At 48.4% G+C, this 19,170-nt stretch overlaps 1 protein-coding gene across 1 annotated transcript; it reads right to left on the bottom strand.

Annotated features, from left to right (window-relative positions):
* Positions 1–1,363: 1,363 nt before the first annotated feature.
* Positions 1,364–11,872, bottom strand: LOC122446540 (cytochrome P450 2E1). The gene is made up of 9 exons (XM_043476900.1): positions 11,662–11,872; positions 10,621–10,780; positions 7,357–7,506; positions 6,914–7,074; positions 6,285–6,461; positions 5,144–5,285; positions 3,075–3,262; positions 2,449–2,590; positions 1,364–1,740 (listed from the first exon to the last, which is right to left on the bottom strand). Exons 1-9 carry the CDS (start codon positions 11,836–11,838, stop codon positions 1,550–1,552), a joined length of 1,488 nt encoding a protein of 495 aa, XP_043332835.1. The 5' UTR covers positions 11,839–11,872; the 3' UTR covers positions 1,364–1,549.
* Positions 11,873–19,170: the final 7,298 nt, after the last annotated feature.

Below are 19,170 nucleotides of genomic sequence, written 5' to 3' on the forward strand. Positions count from 1 at the left end.
AGTGAAGATGGGAAGCAACCAATAAATGCTGTTGGCCTTCGTGGATTTTACAGGATGAGATGATAGAGCTCTTCAGCTGTGAAGTGTGTTATGCTTTTAGACAAGTGATGCATGACTCCAAAGGTGACTCAGATTGTCAGGGCCGATTCCTTGGTTTCAAAAATAGGAATCTTTGATTTGCTTCCAACAAGATAGACTGTTCCTGTCTGAACTACTGGAGGCAGGGCTGTCTGACAAAGACCTAGGGGCATGACACCTGCCCAGCGGAGAACCAAGGGTAGGACCTCTGTCCCACCGGCTTCAGCAGGCAGAGGTTCAAGCCAAAAGGGATCCTCAGGCTTTCAGATCTCGTAATTTGCTCTGCTAGGTTTTGGGTTTGCTTGGAACATGACACCCCTTTCTTCTTTCTAAGCTATAAGTAAGCTACCTCACGTGGAAGGTGGAACTTCGAATATGTAATGGATTAGTGTAAGGACCCTGAGAACAGGAGATGGTCCTGGGTTACCTGGGTGGGCACGATGTTATCACAGGATCCTCCTACGTGAGAAGCAAGAGGGTCAGTGAGAGATGGGAAGAGGCTGGGGTGACTCACTGCACTAAGGGACCTGGGACACACACGGGACTCGGGTGCTACACAGGGTTCCAGAGCTCTGCATTGCTCCCGCTCAGCCCTCACAGCTCTGCCCTGGAGGGGCTGCTCTCACGCCCCTTTTACTGACGGGGAAGTCAAGGCAGGAGAGCTGGGCATACAGTGGTTTTCCTGGTGTGTGCCCAGTGCACGGGGACAGTGTTCTTGTCCCAAATTATTCTTCTGTTTCACAGATTCTTCTGAGATTCAGGTTATGGAGCTGGTTAATGATTTCCAAGTTTCTGCCTCATTTCACACTAGAGTCTCCACATGCTTAGAACTTCCCCTTGCAGGCACAAAGTCAGACTTTAATATTAAGAGATAATAGCATTGGGAATAAGTGTAAATCTATGGCTGATTCATATCAATGTATGACAAAACCCACTGAAATGTTGTGAAGTAATTAGCCTCCAACTAATAAAAAAATTTAAAAAAAAAAAAAAGAGATAATAGCAGATGTCTATGCTGACTCTTCAGATATATTTCAGTCTTAAAATATAACACAGGATGATGCTACTAGTGAGCCTGAAGGAAGAACTCCATATCCTAGGGAAGATGGCCAAAGCTATATTATTTTTATTTTTTCTGAACAACAAAATAGCATTTGTTTTCCTCCTTGTGACTCCTCTATAAGACATACTGACTCTGGTGACTGGGTAGCTCTATTTTTTCAGAAGTTTAAACTATACTGATATGTTCTTACTTATCATGATTTCTAGGAACTCCAACACAAGCTAAGTCATAGTTTACTTTAATTAGTTTAATTAGTTTGACACAATCTTTTTGCACTTTCCTTTCAAATTCTGTCTGAGGAATGTGGCCTGGAAAGCAGTGTCTCTGGCCCAGCTGGTTCCCTCTGGAGCCTGGGCTGTCCTCCCAGAGAGGATGCAGGGGAGCCCAGGGTTTCAGGGCGTTTGTGCCTCACACTTTTGAGCGGGGAATGAGACAGAGTTTGTAACGGGGAGGGATCTTGGCAAACCCAATTGCAATGGGGCTGAGGTCGATATCCTTGGGGTCAACAAGCGACTTCAAGTTAAAGTGCTGCAGGATGGCGGCCAATAACAGGAACAGTTCCATGCGAGCCAGGCCTTCTCCAACACACACCCGCTTTCCTGGAGGCGACAATGACACTGAGACTCTGCCCCAGGCCAGGTAGCAGGGGGAGAGGGGGTGGAAGGGGGCCATATGTCATGGCACCGAAGCAGAACTGGGCCCCATCTACCCACTGAACAGGAGCCCAGAGTGGATTTCAGTGTAGGAGGATCAGGGCCTCAACCACCAGCACTCAACTGCATAAACCTGTGGTAGGTTGGGAGAATCGACTGCCAGTGCTCAGCCTGATGTCCCAGAGGAAGAAGGGGGGCCCACATGGAAGCCAGTGCTCTCAAATTGAGGGTTACAGTTACAGAGTTGGTCACAGACCTTCCCTCACAGCACACCGAGGGGAGGCCTTCCCTGGGGAGGGGAGACAGCCCTATGATGGGGTCCAGGTGACCGAGTACTAGGTTTTGCGCAGTGATCCTTGTTTAAAATTATGGGGAGGCAGGCAATATAGCTGTGAAAGAGTTCACCAAGTTCTATTAAATGAAGTATCTGAGGGAAAAAAATGACTCATCCTCAACTCAATCTCAGGACTTCCAGTGACAAGATGTCATTTAACCTCTCTGCACAGGGAAGAACACACTTGGGTCAGGCTAGGGACAGAAGTAAGGGGCATGATGCAGATCACATGTGGAGCAGAGAGTAGGAATCAGGGACAATCCCGGGTCTGCCTTGCTTGTTACCCTAGCACCCCGGTGCTGCCTCTGAATGCTTCTTACCTGCAGAAAATGCCTTAAAATGGTCACTGTACTTGAACTTTCCATTTTCATTCAGAAAGTGCTCTGGTTTAAACTTCTCTGGTTCAGGAAACTCTTGCTTATCATACAAGAGAGAGTCCAGCGTCGGAATTACGACTGTACCCTGGAGGGAACACAGGCCACCTTGGTCAGTCTGGTGAACATATCACAGGCTTTCATCCAGGGGCCCCCAGTTGAATTTTACACTAGACAAATGGTACATTTCCAGTTGGAGGAGTTTTTCACCTAAGGGCAGATAGAGAGCAGGTGGAGTCATGACTAAATGGTGAGGAGAGCTCTCATCTTCTTGGGCCAGTAGCTTCTCTGAGTGACACACCCAGGGCTGGATGGTACTGTTGTATGTTTCTGGTTCTGGGACACACCACCACCCCAGGCACCACCTGAGGAACCCCTTTCCCAGACGGCCTCATTTCTGGGGTCACCAGGCCCACGCCAGGCCTGCTGGGGAAGGGGCACTCTGCAGGCAGGGATGCTGGCCCAGCCCCTAGTGTTCAGCAACACTGGCCAGGACGGGGTGCCCTTGGCCCCATCCTGTTCCCTGGAAGGCAGCTGATCTGCTGGGTGTGCATTGCAGGCTCACATCTGACCTTGGGGATGACGTATCCTCTGAACACTGTGTCCTGGGTTGCTTCGTGGAGCAGATTGGAGGGAATGAGGTCGATGAATCGCTGAATCTCATGCACCACGGCATCCAGGTAGGGCATGTCCAGCCTGTCCTTGACGGCAGGGATTCGGCTTGGCCCAATCACCCTGTCAATTTCTTCATGAAGTTTCTCTGCCAAGACATGCATGGAATAAATGCATGACTCCAGGCTGGCCCAACACCCATCCATAGACCCAGAAGATGTTTATGGAGCTTCAGATTATTGGACAATTCATCCACACGTATCAGTAAGAGCTAAGCTCAGTGAAGTTATATGCAGTCTACAGCATTCACATGTCTATTTATGGACTCCATTCTCTTAGATGGTCATGGCTAGGCCAGTGCTTGTCTTCACGCCAGGAGTAGAGAATAAAAAAGGATCTTGGGGATTTCTAGCAGGAGGGAACTCTGTATTAATTGTTACCCCAGGCTGGCTTATTGCATGCTTCTTCGGAGTATGGAGGTGAATGGAGAATGGAAAGACAAGCATGGTGCACTCTTGAAGGGCCTTGGAGGAAGGACTCTGGAAGTCCCTCCCCTGGCAAAGGCAACAACAGCCTTTGGCAGTTGCTTGGCCTTGCTAGGTTTGAGGTTGCCTGTGGGCCTTTGTAATATGTTGAGAGAGCTACACAGCTCCCTGCAGTATGGTAACCAAGTAAAAAAATTTCAGCTCATATAACAATACAGATGTTATTACTTAGTAAATGGTAAATACTAACTAAATACTTAGCAACTGGTAAATGTAAGAAGCTCTATATGGGATGCTACACAGCACTCCAGGAAGACTGCAGTCTGGGGTGGGCGGGGAAGCCAGGGAGGTGAGGTGCGTCCTCAGCTGGCTCTGCAATCTGCTTTCTTTTCAAGAGCTCTGAGTCAGTACTGCAAAATGGTAACACGTTAAATTTGGCAATGGATGTATAGATGACTGTCATATTTATTTTCTTTTTCTCTATACTGGAAATTTTTCATAATTAATAATATAAAACAATTTTGGAGGCTGTGGATCTCCTAGCACAGAGTGGTCAGAGCTCCTTCAAAACTGCCACGGAACCCATAGGGCCATTGCTCTGTGGACTCTGGGCTCCTTCCCCTTACTTTTCTGTCTGGTAGAAAGGCAAAGGCCTTGGAGTCAGATGGACCAAGTCTGACCCTGGATGGGTCACATACCCATGTTCCTGAGGAAATAACTTCATGCCCTTTCACATCAGCCTTTAAGACCACAGTGTATTAAAGGGCTAATACCCACACCTGGCACACAGTGGGAACCAAATAATTATCATCAGCAACAAGCATGGCTGAGGTGGTGAGGGGCTCCTTGCAGTGGGGACCCCCACCGCAGCTCTGGGCCCAGTGAAAGGTGGGGGCTCCAGGCCTGACAGCTGGTGTTGGCTCCTACCTCCTCTTTCCTTAGGGGTTAGTGCTGACCAGCCTGCTAACATACAGTACTGCTCACCTATGGGCCAGGGTAGGGGTGTTTCGAATGCCTGATGCTCTGTGCATGCGGCCCCCAAAGCCATGCCTGACCCACCCCAAGTTCACCTGGTCCAGGAGCTGGGGAGGAGCCCTGAGAAGGAGGGCTGGACCCAGGGTGGCAGGCAGACTTGCAATGCTTTACCTGGGGTTCCTCCTCTGATCCCCCTTCCAATCTGGTGAGACAAGCCAGCAGGTCTTGCCCCTGCCCGCTCCTCCCTCCCAGCTCTTCCTGAAAGGCTGGGTCTCAGGGTGATGGGCACATGTTAACCCTCTCATAAACAGATCATGTCCTAGAGTGGATTCTGGCAGTATGGCGTTTCTTCACTGGGCTCTCTTTTGCAGTCTGGGTGTGTCAGTGGGTGTGGTGCCTGTCATGTACAAGAACACGTCCCCCAAAGCATTCCTCCAGTGATCCCAGCGTCACTCCCTGTTTTGCAGACAGGAAGCGGAAGCCTAAATGTTCCAGCCTGAGGGACATAGGGTCTCTGTCCACATGTGACAGCCGCAGTGTCCAGAGTCCTGGCCTGTTACTTGCCCTACCTTCAATCTCTGGGTATTTCATGAGAATCAGGAGCCCATATCGCAGGGTGGTGCTGGTGGTCTCTGTCCCCGCAAAGAGCAGGTCGGCCACAGTCACAGCAATGTTCTCCAAGGTGTACATGGGGTCTGCACTGTGCTTTTCCTGTGGGTGAGAGACAGGAACTCAATGAGGGAACATCTTTAGGTGGATGAAAAAGAGATCCTGTGTCCCTGAGCAGAGGAGCACCTGCCCGCCCCACCAGCTCCTCGGGGGGCCCTGCCCACTCCTCGGGCCCATCCTGCACAGAACTGTCAACTCGATCGCACAGTGAGGGAACCAAGGCTCCCAGAAAAGGACGGTGGGCAGGGCGGTAGCCTCACCTGGCTATGAGACTGGCAATCCTTCTATGCCACCAAGGGCCCTCCTGGGGGCTGAGGCCCTCCCTGGCCCTGTGCCATGACCTCCAGCAGCCCAGGGCTGGCTGCCCTCGGCCTCCTACTGCCCCCACAGCTGGGCCTTTCGGTCCCAGGAAGCAGGTTGTGGTGGGAAGAGGGGTGGGAGGGGGCCCAGCAGATGGAGGAAGCTCTCAGACAACTGGAGCAAGTCATCCAGGGAAGCCAGGCGTGGCGCTCCAGAGCCACCTGCAGTGCCAAGCAGAGAGAAGTGTGGCCGATCTGCGTGGGGACCCAAGAGGATGCCAGGGAGGTTGTGCTGGGAAGGGCTGTACCCCCCGAGGTCATGCACAATTTGGGAGTTAAGTCTGAGGAGGAATGCTGAGGGCCTCTCCCCAGGTGAGACACATGAGAAGTGGTTAAAAAGCATGGGCTGGAGGGAGCCAGGGTGAAGGTCCCACTCACCCCAATCCACACCCCCCAGACAGCTTCCCCAAGAGAAGATATCTTGTTGGTGAGCTCAACAGACAGCAGAGTGCAGCGTGGCCCGGCAGGCTGGCCGAGTATCAGTGTGTGTGTGGTTACGCTGAAGCCAGCGCATCTGTGTAGAACTGAGAGCATCAGAATACACCCAGTGTGGGCGGCGTGGAGACCACAGTGCAAGCCATCATATAAATCTGAAGAAAGCACCCCCTGCCCTGCAAACCCGTCTCGTAACGGCCGAGCGCTCAGCTCCACCTGGGCCGGAAGCTGTGAACTGCAAGTGTACCTTCGCCATTTCTATCAGCATGGTGTCAGTGAAGCCTCGGGGGCAGCTGGGCTCCAGGGACCTCTGGTGATCCTTCACTCTTTCTAAAGCGTAATCTTTTACTTCAGACACATTTTTCTTTAGCTTTCGATGGCTTCCAGGCAGGTACTGTAGGTAGTCTGGGAAATTATTATAAAGCTAGAAAGAGCGGGAGGAAGGGAGAGAATTTTCTTACTATACACATTTTTTCTGGATGCAATAGCGTTTTGTGTACCAGGATGATAACCTTCTCCAAACTCAAATTTATGGCTGTCAATATTGTATTATTTAGAACATTTTGGCTGAAAGTATCTTTTGTGGCACCACTCTATGAGGCCGTGTGAGTTCTGTGGTGGGAACGTGAGCACATAGGCAGAGTACCACCTGTCTGGTGAGGATCAATTTAAAGAGTGAAACTGTAAGTGTCCCAAGACCAGCTGGGTGGAACCGCGGAACCCATGGAAGTCTCCAGAAGGAGCGTTCCTGCTATCTAGTCTTGTGTGCCCGTCTGTCCACACACATACAAATGACCCTTCTTATCCTTTTCCTGCTGTAAACCATCAAATTGAAGCAAGGGTGCAAAGCAGGCAAGAGAGAGGAAAGTGCTTCACCTGGATCCAGGGGCTACTGAGCAGGTAGAAGTTCTCATTGAACAAACTCATCAACCTCAAACTCGTCTTGTCTTTATAGTCAAAGCGTTTGTGGAAGAGGATGTCAGAGATGACATTGTAAGGCGCGAAGCCGATGACAAATGTGGGGTCAAAGGGCTGGCCTGGAAAACAGGGGAGTTGAGAGGGCACTTGACTCATGGGTGCGGCAGGAAGGACATTTCCAGTGCTTGTGAGGAAACACCCTAGAACCGTGAGAATTCTTGGGAGGTGGTGGAAGCGTGAGCCACTTGGGTTTTCCTTACTTGTCAGTGATTCAGGACACACCAGCTACACCCTCAGTGACCACCATACCACCGGGATCAGAGAGGAAACCGACTCCTGAAGTGGTGTCTGTGGGCTAACTGTCAGAGGAGGGGTGGGTATGAGCCCCAGGCTGTACGCACCCTGGGTCTTCCTGAGCACCTCCAGCAGGAAGCGGGCCTCCGTCTGGATCCGCTGCTCATTGCCCTGTTTTCCCATCCCTAAGTCACGGAGGGTGGTCAACGAGAACCGCCGGGTGTCCCGCCAGGTTGGTCCATTGTTGAAAATGACCCCTAAGGAGAGGGAGCAGGAGAGCCATTACCACAGACATTTTTCTCAGGCGAAGGAGGGCAGGAGTGATGGGCTCGGCCCTGCAGGGGTCACTGAGGGGCCCACTGACCACATAGGGACCAACGCTCCGGTTTGCAGAGAGGCCTTTGGTGGGGAGCCTGGTTTTCTCTGTTGCTCAGGTAAGCTCCTCAATCACAGCCTCCTTGCTTCCCTCACTATGTCTTGCATCCCCCCACGAGAGGGGGACCATGCCTGACTACCAAGAAGTGCCTCCCACCTCTTTCCTGCCTGCTGACTAATTCCTTTGAGGCCATTTTGCTTTTGGTAATTTTTTTTTTTTAACACCAAAACATTTTGTATTAGGGTATGTGGCTCAGCTGGTGAAAAATCCGCCTGCACTGTGGAAAACCTGGGTTCGATTCTTGTATTGAGAAGATCCCCTGGAGAAGAGAATGGCTACCCACTCCAGTATTCTGGCCTGGAGAATTCCATGGACTGTATCGTTCATGGGGTTGCAAAGAGTTGGACAGAACTGAGCAACTTTCACATGAGAGTAGCAGCATAGCCAATTAACACCACTGTGATAGTTTCAGGTGAGCAGCAAAGGGACTCAGTCATACACACATATGTATCCACTCTCTGCAAAATTCCCCTTCCATCCAGGCTGGCACATAACATTGTTTTCAATCATTTTTGACCCTCACATTACAGATACCTCAACTTGCACTTTGTGGCGTCAGAGCAAATCCTTACTAAAATCCAAGGTCACAGGACCAGCAGACCGTGAGATCTGGGAAGCCCTCAAGCTGCTTCCCTCCTGTGTGTCCAGGTCTGAGGAAGGCCATGGTCCCAGTCTTTCCCAAAGGAAGTCTGGCCAGGCCTGAGAGGACACTTGGATGGCCTGCAGAGGAAGCACCAGTGGGGCTGGGAGAAGAGGTGTGTGACCCAAGGAGGTAGCCACGCAGACAAGCCCATGGATGGAGAGCATGGCCAGTGACGGGTGTGTGGGCATCGAGGAGGCCCATTCACAGGTACTCTTCACCAAGTCCAGCACACAGGTAGGACTGAGCCAAGGTCGTGTATTCAGGTGTCCTGGCGCCAACCAACTCCTGTGGGACATTGCATAACGGGCCAAGTGGAAGCTGGGCATGCAGCATAGCAGCCCAAGAGGGCACCTAGGGGAGGGGCACTCCACACTCCCGGGTGTCTAGGCCCTCAGCCAGGCCAGGCCTCGGGCAGCTCTGGCCCTCCATGTTGCTGGCCCAGGACACAAGGTGGACAAGCAAGGGTGGCAGGGATCAGGGAGTGTGTGCTGAGACTGGAGGACAGGGCAGAGGCTGTGCCCCGAGGCCTGAGGGCCTGAGATGCTAGAGGAAAGGCAGGAAGGAGACGTGCTGGGGGACTGCTCTGAAGAGCACTTGGTGAGGAGAGGAGGTGGTTGAGGAGGGAGGAGGGAGGGGCAGGAAAGAAGGGAGTGGAGTTTAAAAATGTTTGGGGGAGAATTGTGTAGAAAGAAAAGAAGATACAGAAGCATGTGAGAAGAGACAAAGAGAGAGAGAGATACAGAGGCAGAGATGGTGAGACGCAGAGACAGATGAAGAGACAGATCCCAGAGGAGCGCCATCATTTGGGATCAAACAGGCTGAAACGGAGGCAAGGAAGCTCCCCTTCCAGAGCTTCACAGACTGACTGAAGTGATGGGCGGCCCTCTCAGCACACTGACACGCAGCCGCTGCTCCACACTATGTAACCCCAAACATCCATGGCACTATTCCTGGGGACCACAAACCTGGTTCCAATGCCTGGCTGACGTGCAGGGTCAGCCCTAGGCCGTGTGGGCCGTGCAGTGCACGTCCCACAGTGTGGGACAGGCAGGGGTAGTCAGGCCCCTTGTGTCCCAGCGGCAGGATGTGGAAGCCGGCTCCGCCTGACTACTTTCAGGGGCACATGACTTGCACCAGGGCTCCCCGGATGCCCCTGACCATGATAAAGCTCTTTGACTCCAGAACTCCTGCCCTGCCAGGGCTCTCCTCCAGTAAACCTCCTCTGTGTAAATGACAAAGCTTAGGTGCTTAATTTGGTTTCAGGAGCTCCTAAGAAGAAAAACAAAAGCACAGTATCTAAGAGAGACAATCAAATGCCTCAGAAATGCAGACTGGAAAATTAAGGCAAGAAGTCCATATACAACTGTAAGCACATCAGTTTGGAAATTCTCCATAAAATGAATAAGAGTTTTCCAGAAGCTCATCACCAAAATTCACTCAGGACGAACTGAGGGTTCCAAGTTTTGTAGGTAAAAGGGACACTGTTTCACCCTAATCTGCTTTAGAATCTCACTTAAACATGGGAGAGCAAGCAGCAAAAGACAAGAGGCTGAGGTCAGAGGACAGCAGGGGGGCTGGGAGCCTTCAGGGCTGGGAGGGCAGGGGGGGCACCCCCACCAGCCGGTGTCCCCCACCCTGGCTCCACGACTTCCCAGGAGATGCAGACAGTGGAGTCTAAAGTCAGGACTCTGGAAAATACTCCAATAAAGACCAGTTAGATCCCCAGGCTTCCTCCCCTGTATAGGGGAACTCCTAGGTCTGGACCCTGGGGGCTGGGAGGGGCAGAGGAAAGAAGGATCACAGGGACATCTCAGCACCCTCTTCCTGATCTAAGAACAGCCCCGGGTGGGACATCAGAGACCCCCTCAATGGAGAGGTGGGTGCCATTCATGGGTGAGGGACTTCAGTAGATGGAGCCCAACATCCTGGAGAGGTTGCAGCTGTGAGTGGAAACAGCTCCCAGGAGAGCCTGGGGACCCAGGGGGGCAGAAAGGCCTGTGGAGGGAGGCACCGCTGGGCCAGACAGCAGAGGCAGCTTCCTCTACCTTGTTCCTCTACGAAAGTGTCGGTCTTGCTGGTCAGTGGGTAGATGTTCCAGGTCTTGTCCACTCTGGTGTGCAAGGCTCACACAGTAGCTTTCATCAAAACACACAGAGCAAGGACTGAATGACCCAACCATCACCTGACTTGTCTGCGGATTGCATCAGCATTCTGCCTTTAGCAAGTTGTTACTGTCACTTCAGGGCCTCCCCCAACATCTCTCCCAGCACCCTGACCCCAAGTAGGACACACCATTGTTCTTGTGCACCTGGAACCCGGGGTTTTCTCCTCTGCCAGAAAACTCGTTCTTGTAGTCAAGCAGTACCTCCCTCACGGGCTTGTAGCCGTGCACAACCACGACGCGCCGAGAGCCCAGGTACAGGGTGAACACCGGCCCATACTTCTCTGCCAGCTGCGGAGACAACAGGCCGCAGAGTGAGCCAGCGCCGACTCCAAGAGGAGTCCCATGCTTTAAAGTGATCCCCAAGGCCGCTGTTGTTGACCGGGAGAGCCCAGAGTACCTGGGGAAGGCCCTCCCCGTGGTGGCTTCTTCCACAGAGAGCACATCCCGGCGCAAGCACACTTGGCCCACGCACCTGGGTGCACCTAGTTCCCAGACACAGTTAACTCAGAAGGCCTGGCTGATTCCCCTGGTCCCCCTGAGGTCTCTCCGCATGACTGCCCCCACCTCCTCCAGTCTACTGTCCCCAGTCAAGGTCCTGAACCTCCCTCGAGAGTGAAGCTCGTCAATGCGTTTTAAAGCGGCTCTGTGCCCTAGGACATTCTTTTGTTAACTCTTTTATTAGATTCATCAATGCATAGTTTCTAGATTTATGAGCTCATTCACTGATCACAACAAATGCATTAAGAGGTGTGTGCAGGGGGGTCAAACACCTCACTTTTCCTCTTGTTCTTTGGCACCTAAGAAGAACTGCAGATTGACACCCAGCAAGTGTGCATCAGGTGTCAATGCAGGTCCCTCCTTGCATAGCAGCGGCAAACAGCGGCAGCCATGGCCACATTGGGCTGGCCAAGCCACCCAACGATAAGGCAGTTAACACTGCTCAAGCAGAACCTCTGGGGCCAACCGTGACCTGTGCCCACTGAGCACCATGCCCAAGCTGCATCAGTAGCTTAACATTTTGATTATCACTCTTGGGTGGTACTGGTAATTAAGTTGATTCACAACAAGCTAGTCTTGAATTATAATTTGTCTGAGAGTGAGTTGAATGCACACATATTACATCTAATTTCTGAAATCTGCCCCCCTCAAATCAACAATATTTCTCTTACCCTGGTGAAGGATTTGGGAATGTTCTTAATATCCAGTTGTAAAAGATTCCCAATGATGGGCAGTGGGAAAGGGCCAGGGGGCAGTTTCCAGCTGCTGTAGATGTGCTTCCAGATGGAGATGAGCAGCAGGGTGGCCATCCACACCAGCAGGGCGACCGTGATGCCCAGGGCAGCCATGGTGCCCTTGGAGGATCTGCCGACTTTTGAGGATGCTCCTGTGGAGAGGCAAAGCTCTTATAACACATTCTTGAGAAGGAGGGTGAGCAGCTGACCAATGCCACCTTCCTTGTCCTCCAGCCCAAGATATTAGTTTATTATTAGCTGCTGTTGGCCATCATTTCAAAGGCTGACCCCTTCAGTGGCAACTCATTAGAACTTCATCCAGGAACCCACATGGCCATGCCTGGGCTCTGCCAACACTGGTTGCTGACACCTGCACCAATATCAGTAAACACAGCATCCAGGGGAGCTCCACCAGCCCATAGGTCAGAACGTGGGGTGGGGGCCTGTCCTCCCTTTGACATTGGGTGGACAAGGAGGAGTAAGGTCCTGTTTATATGGGTTTGTTTCTGGTAAGATTTATATAAGGCAACATCAGTTCTGTGCAGATCATTTCCATGGCAGAGTGCCTGACCTCCTGGTGCAGTCCTCAACCCCTGGGCAGGAGTTTTGTCTGAGCCCCAGTGGTACTGAATCACCAGCAGCCAAACTCCTGGCCAGAGAAGAAAGATTCAGCACCCAAATGTTAGTCCACTTTGTCAAATCAACTGGCAGATTCAGTAGAGGGGAAAAAAAAAAAGTTGACCAATTGTGAAAAAGTTAATTTCTGACTGTTACAAAAGGTGCATGTTCATTATAGAAAATTAGGGGATAATTACTGTTTAGAAGCATTTTGTCAAATTCTAAAATGAAAAATATTGGAATTTTTATTGTGTATGTTAAAATCGATGAGCTATCTGAGTATAGACTTTATGTTTTAAAATGTCCTAGCTTTATTTGTGCAGGACACCACAGAGCTCCAAGTTGTTTCTGTTATAACGTTCTGGGTATTTTACAGAGGTTTTCTGTGTGATTTAATTCTGTCCTCTATCTGGTGACATAGGAAGATCTTAATTAATAGTTTCTAATTTTATACTTTTAAATAAGTGATCCATCTCTATGTACAATACAAAATATGAAGGAAAGTGAAAAGAACAAAAATCACCTCTATAGGGGGTGTAGCTCTATGGTAGAACATGTGCTTTGCACATACTTAAAACTGAGGCTGCATTCCACACACTGAGTTCTAACCCACTCTCCCTCCCAGTCTATTAGCAGTGTGACAGTCTGTTGATTGTTCTGTATTTAGAATGATAGCCATGTTACTGGTGTCCGACTTCTCATCTTCCTGTGCTGTGAAGGGGCTTTGATGTCGGCAGGAGTCTCAGGCCTGTTTTGTGGGCTGGTGGGCTGAGGGCCCTGTCGAGGCGAGTGTGCTCTATCGTCCCCTCCCAGGGGCTGATGTGGGATGGCAGGGCCCCGTCCCCAGAATGGAGACAGAGCCACCTTGACCCCTCTGTCCTCTTCTTCCACCCTGCCAGGCAGACGTGTCCACACAGCATTTTTCTTTTTGGTTTGTCCTTCCTGTTTGTGCTGGAGGGTCAGGCAGGGTCAGCCTTCCCTGGGGCTCCAGGTCAAGCCCTGACAGTTGGGCATGAGGACAGGATGTATGTGAGGCAAACCAGGCTCCCACAGGCCTAAATAACTACATGTGGCAGCTTATCTGAGTGTGTGCATGCTGGACAGGGGGCCCAAGGGCAGGTGCAGGTGAGCCTAGACCTCCCAGGGATGCAGCACATGGTCTGGGGCCAGGCCCTACTATTCTAGGTCCTCTGTGGAAATGCTCTTGGATGGCCAAACAACAAATTCTAAATGTAGATACATTATAAAGTAATGACATTTTTGAGTATATCTTTTCAGAAGCAAGTCTTTTTTTATTTGTCTTATATTTTATTTAGGTGCCTGCACCTTCTCAAACAGTGTTGACTAACTGGGATGACAGAGGTGGCCTTGCCCTTGCCTGGCAGGAATGGGTACTTCTCCATCAAGATGACAGAGGTGGGATGAGGGGAAAGGATACTTCTCCATCAAGTGTGAGGTTGGTTGGTTGTGGCAAAAAGGCAATCATATTGGGACAATGTTCTTCTTTCTCTAGTTAACAAGGAATATTTAGCAGGGATGAATATTGAGATAGTGAAATACCTTTTTAACTGAGACAATCCTAGGATTTTTCTTTTTAAATCTGCTGGTACGATGCTGGATGAAAACATTGCTTTGTGTATGAGCAGTCTTACAGTTTTGCTTCACAACCAGGAATTTCATGGAGCCACACTTTTTTTTTACATGCTGATGGATTCAACTTGTTGAACAGTATTTTTAGTAGTTTTGCATCTATATCCATAGATAAAATTGGGCTTCAGATTCTTATGTCTTATTATGTTCTTCTATTAGCATTGTGCTAACTTTAGAAATGATTGAAATTATCTTCATCTTTTTTCTATTGTCTGGGATACTTTAGAAATTATTTTAAAATGTTTTATTTATTTATTTTTGGTTTCACTGGGTCTTTGTTGGTACATGCAGGTTTCTCTAGTTGTGGTACACGGGCTTTGCATCGTGGCAGCTTGTCTTCTTACAGAGCACAGCTTTGGGCTCGCAGGCTTCAGTAGTTGCAGCACAGGGGCTCATTAGCTGCAGCCTGTGGCCCTGGAGCACGCACTCAGAAGTTGTGGCACATGGGCTTAGTCGCACCACAGCAGGTGGGGTCTTCACAGACCAGGGATTGAACCCATGTCCTCTGCATTAGAAGGTAGGTTCTTCTCCATTGCACCACCAGGGAAGTCCCTGGGATACTTTAAATTGTTAGGAAATTAACTGAACTTCGAAACTTTGAGAGAAATCACAGGTTAAACAATATGTAAAGGACTTACTGAAGTTGTTGTTCTTCAGTCACTAAGTCCTATCCAACTCTTTGTGACCCCATGAACTGTAGCACACCAGGCTTCCCTGTCCTCAGCCATCTTCCAGAGTTTGCTCAAACTTATCTCCACGAGTCAGTGATGCCATCCAACCATCTCATCCTCTGTCATCTCCTTCTCTTTGTGCCCTCAGTCTGTCCCAGCATCAAGGTCTTTTCCAATGAGCTGGCTCCTCCTATCAAGTGGCCAAAGTATTGGAGCTTCAGCTTCAGCATCTCAATCCTTGTAGTGAAGATTTAGGGCTGATTTCCTTTAGGATTGACTGATTTGATCTCCTTGCTGTCCAAGGGACTCTCAACAGTCTTCTCCAGCACCACAATTAGAAAGCACCAATTTTTCAGCACTCAACCTTCTTTATGGTCCAACTCGCACATCTGTACACGACTACTGGAAAAACCATAGCTTTGACTATGTGGACCTTTGCCAGCAAAGCAATGTCTCTGATTTTTAATAAGATTTTGGAGCCCAAGAAAAGAAAATCTTTCACTGTTTCCATTTTTTCCCCATCCATTTGCCATGAAGTGATGGGACCAGAGGCTACTCTTCATTTTTTTAATACTGAGTTTCAAGCCAGCTTTTCCATTCTTCTCTTTCACCCTCATCAATAGGCTCTTTATTCCTCTTCACTTCCTGCTATCTGAGTGGTATTATCTGCATATCTAAGGTTGTTGATCTTTCTCCCAGCAATCTTGATTCCAGATTGTAGTTTATCCAGTCCAGCATTTCGTATGATGTTATTGAAGTTAGACAATTGTTTATAAAAATTAGAAATATCACCTCAATTAAGAAAGTAAGACAAAACTTTTCCTTTACGGTTTTCAGAATTTATGTGTCCGACTCTTTGCGACCCCATGGACTGTAGCCTACTAGGCTCCTCCATCCATGGGATTTTTGAGTCAAGAATGCTGGAGTGGGTTGCCATTTCCTTCTCCAGAGGATCTTCCCAACCCAGGGATTGAACCCAGGTCTCCTGCATTGTAGGCAGATGCTTTACCATCTGAGCCACCAGGGAAATGTTCTTTCAGAAGTTAGATCATGTTTAAAAAGAACTCCATTTTGAGATTACCAAACATTGATGTTATATTGTTGTCTCTGTTAATTGCTTTTTAATCATGTCTTGGAGTACATCAAGGCTATATATTGTCACCCTGCTTATTTAACTTATATGCAGAGTACATCATGAGAAACGCTAGGCTGGAAGAAGCACAAGCTGGAATCAAGATTGCCAGGAGAAATAGCAAGAACCTCAGATATGCAGATGATACCACCCTTATGGCTGAAAGTGAAGAAGAACTAAAGAGCCTCTTGATGAAAGTGAAAGAGGAGAGTGAAAAAGTTGGCTTAAAGCTCAACATTCAGAAAACCAAGATCATGGCATCCTGTCCCATCACTTCATGGCAAATAGATGGGGAAACAGTGGAAACAGTGGCTGACTTTATTTTTCTGGGCTCCAAAATCACTGCAGATGGTGACTGCAGTCATGAAATTAAAAGAAGCCTACTCCTTGGAAGGAAAGTTATGACCAATCAAGACAGCATATTAAAAAGCAGAGACATTACTTTGTCAACAAAGGTCTGTCTAGTCAAGGCTGTGGTTTTTCCGGTAGTCATGTATAGATGTGAGAGTTGGACTATAAAGAAAGCTGAGTGCCGAAGAACTGATGCTTTTGAACTGTGGTGTTGGAGAAGACTCTTGAGAGTCCCTTGGACTGATCCAACCAGTCCATCCTAAAGGAGATCAGTCCTGGGTGTTCATTGGAAGGACTGATGTTGAAGCTGAAACTCCGATACTTTGGCCACCTGATGCAAAGAGCTGACTCATTTGAAAAGACCCTGATGCTGGGAAAGATTGAGGGCAGGAGGTGAAGGGGATGACAGAGGATGAGATGGTTGGATAGCATCACCGACTCAATGGACATGAGTTTGGGTGGACTCCGGGAGTTGGTGATGGACAGGGAGGCCTGGCATGCTGCAGTTCATGGGGTCACAAAGAGTCAGACATGACTGAGCGACTGAACTGATGATGAATTGAATCACGTCTTGTCATTTCTAAGTAAGATGGGCTGATTTTTCACATTATAATCATGTTTTATTAGAAGATGCTTTATTTGAAAAGCTACTTTGATACATTCAATGCACATTAAAACTGGTGATTTGTCTTTTACTGAATTGTACTTTTTAGCAGCATAAACATATTTTTGTCCCTTTTGATAAATATAACCAGGTATTTTGTTTGTCCCAGCATTTTAAGTATCTCTATGTCATGTTGTCCTTGAGAAACACCTCTACCATCCTATAGCTTTGACACAACTAAAGTTTTTCTTTTTAACAGGAGAATCACATTTCTTGTGACTGCTGGTGAATATGGCTTTATGGTATATATCTTTCTCTATCACTTGCTGAGATTGTCATATTTTGTTTGTCCCTTTTCTTCCTTGATGTTTTGGTTTATTTCTGTCCTGTTGATATTCTACTAATGATTACCCTTAAGTCTGAAAGTACATAGACTTATTAACCTGAAGAGTTAATCAATATCACTTAATCTGATCAAAAAGAGACCTTTAGCATACTTTTCTTATCTATTTTCCAAGCAATGGATCTTCCCTGGTGGCTCAGAAGGTAAAGCATCTGCCTGCAATGCAGGAAATGCAGATTCAATCCCTGAGTTGGGAAGATCACCTGGAGAAGGAAATGGCAACCCACTCCAGTACTCTTGCCTGGAAAATTCCATGGACTGAGAAGCCTGGTAGGCTATAGTCCATGGGGTTGCAAAGAGTCGGACACAACTGAGAGACTTCTCTTTCTTTCTTTCTTTCTTTTCCAAGCAATACACCACTCCTTCCCAAATGTTAGGAATTTTAGTTTCATAACAGTAGTTTTAGATTTGTCCAAATGTATTTTCTTCTGTTTTTGTAAGTCAACTTTTGCAATTACTTTAATATTTATAGTCATCTTATCAAGTCAGTATTTGTATTTAAATATTCACTTTACTGGTTTCTTTGCCTGCTTATTCTACATCATATTTTGTATTTCTTGGATTCCTGCTCCTTGAAGTGTAAATTTACACTCAGCCAGGGCTTATGGGGAGAGAATGGAGGACACGTTTGGAATCTCTAGTGAGCCTTTTCTCTGCAAGACAGCTGCTGGCTGTGGCCTCTCCCCACAGGCTCCTTGACCTTCCTCCATGGGTCAAGTTCCCCTGAGCAGTAGCTTCAGTGGCAACAGTGTTTTCTATCAGGTTGATGTAGTGCACTGGTTCTCCCTTCCCTCCTAATCACAGGAAGGACATACAGCTATCCCCAAATTTCCTTAAGAGGCAACCCAGCAGTCATGAATCCTTAGACTGAAGAGGTGAAAAGTAGAATATTACTTCTCTGGGTACCCAAAAGGCAATAGATAAGCAAGAAGGGAGTAAAATAGAGACTGAGTTGAAAATATGCTCAAAGAGTTGCTTTAAGGAAGCTCTCCTGAAAATTCCCTCTTACTTTGTATGTAAAAGGATCAAGAACAGACAAATTAAAGTGTGGGCAGGCAAGTATGTAACATTTAATGCACTCTGGGCTAAAAAGAATGACCTTGACAAAAGTCAAAAATCTCTTCCAAGTTAAACAAAAATAGAGAACACACAATTTCCCAGGTACAAAGGGCCAGCTGGCTTGGACCAGGAACAAAACTTTTCACATCAAAGGAACTGGGGAGCATAAGCATGTGTTCTCTTATCTGCCACTGGTTCTACCTTCATCTCAGAGCTGCTGTTGAAGATCGCGGATCAAGCAAAACTGTTTACTTGTGTGCAGAAGTTTTAACCCTCCAGGTGGAGGAAGGGGCCCTCCTGGATTCCAGGGGCATGGTTGCAGCGTCCTAAGACTCCAACGACGATGCCAGCACAGAGTTGTGGGGAATGGCCGGGGGGGTCGGCAGGAGCAGGGTGGGGGGCAGGCAGTGGCAGGTTGACATGGCAAGAGAAGAATCTGCCTAGGACAGTGATGTCTGTGGAAGGATGGACTCAGAGCGGGGACCAGCCATTGTAAGACCCACCAGAGGGCGCCAGAGAGAGGCAAAAGGAGAAACACCTACTGAAGCTATTTGTTCTTTTTTTTTTTTTAAATTTTTTTATTAGTTGGAGGCTAATTACTTCACAACATTTCAGTGGGTTTTGTCATACATTGATATGAATCAGCCATAGATTTACACTTATTCCCCATCCCGATCCCCCCTCCCATCTCCCTCTCCACCCGATTCCTCTGGGTCTTCCCAGTGCACCAGGCCGGAGCACTTGTCTCATGCATCCCACCTGGGCTGGTGATCTGTTTCACCATAGATAGTATACATGCTGTTCTTTTGAAACATCCCACCCTCACCTTCTCCCACAGAGTTCAAAAGTCTGTTCTGTATTTCTGTGTCTCTTTTTCTGTTTTGCATATAGGGTTATCGTTACCATCTTTCTAAATTCCATATATATGTGTTAGTATGCTGTAATGTTCTTTATCTTT

The sequence above is a fragment of the Cervus canadensis genome, chromosome 8, assembly GCF_019320065.1.
Source record: "Cervus canadensis isolate Bull #8, Minnesota chromosome 8, ASM1932006v1, whole genome shotgun sequence".
NCBI lineage: Eukaryota > Metazoa > Chordata > Mammalia > Artiodactyla > Cervidae > Cervus > Cervus canadensis.

Excerpts from the sequence above, each read along its gene's own strand:
- LOC122446540 (XM_043476900.1), bottom strand. The coding sequence starts at position 11,838 with ATGGCTGCCCTGGGCATCACGGTCGCCCTGCTGGTGTGGATGGCCACC. Across the intron at positions 5,286-6,284 it reads TGCTGATAGAAATGGCGAAG|GAAAAGCACAGTGCAGACCC; the intron begins GTACACTTGCAG and ends TCTCACCCACAG. Across the intron at positions 3,263-5,143 it reads GAAATACCCAGAGATTGAAG|AGAAACTTCATGAAGAAATT; the intron begins GTAGGGCAAGTA and ends ATGTCTTGGCAG.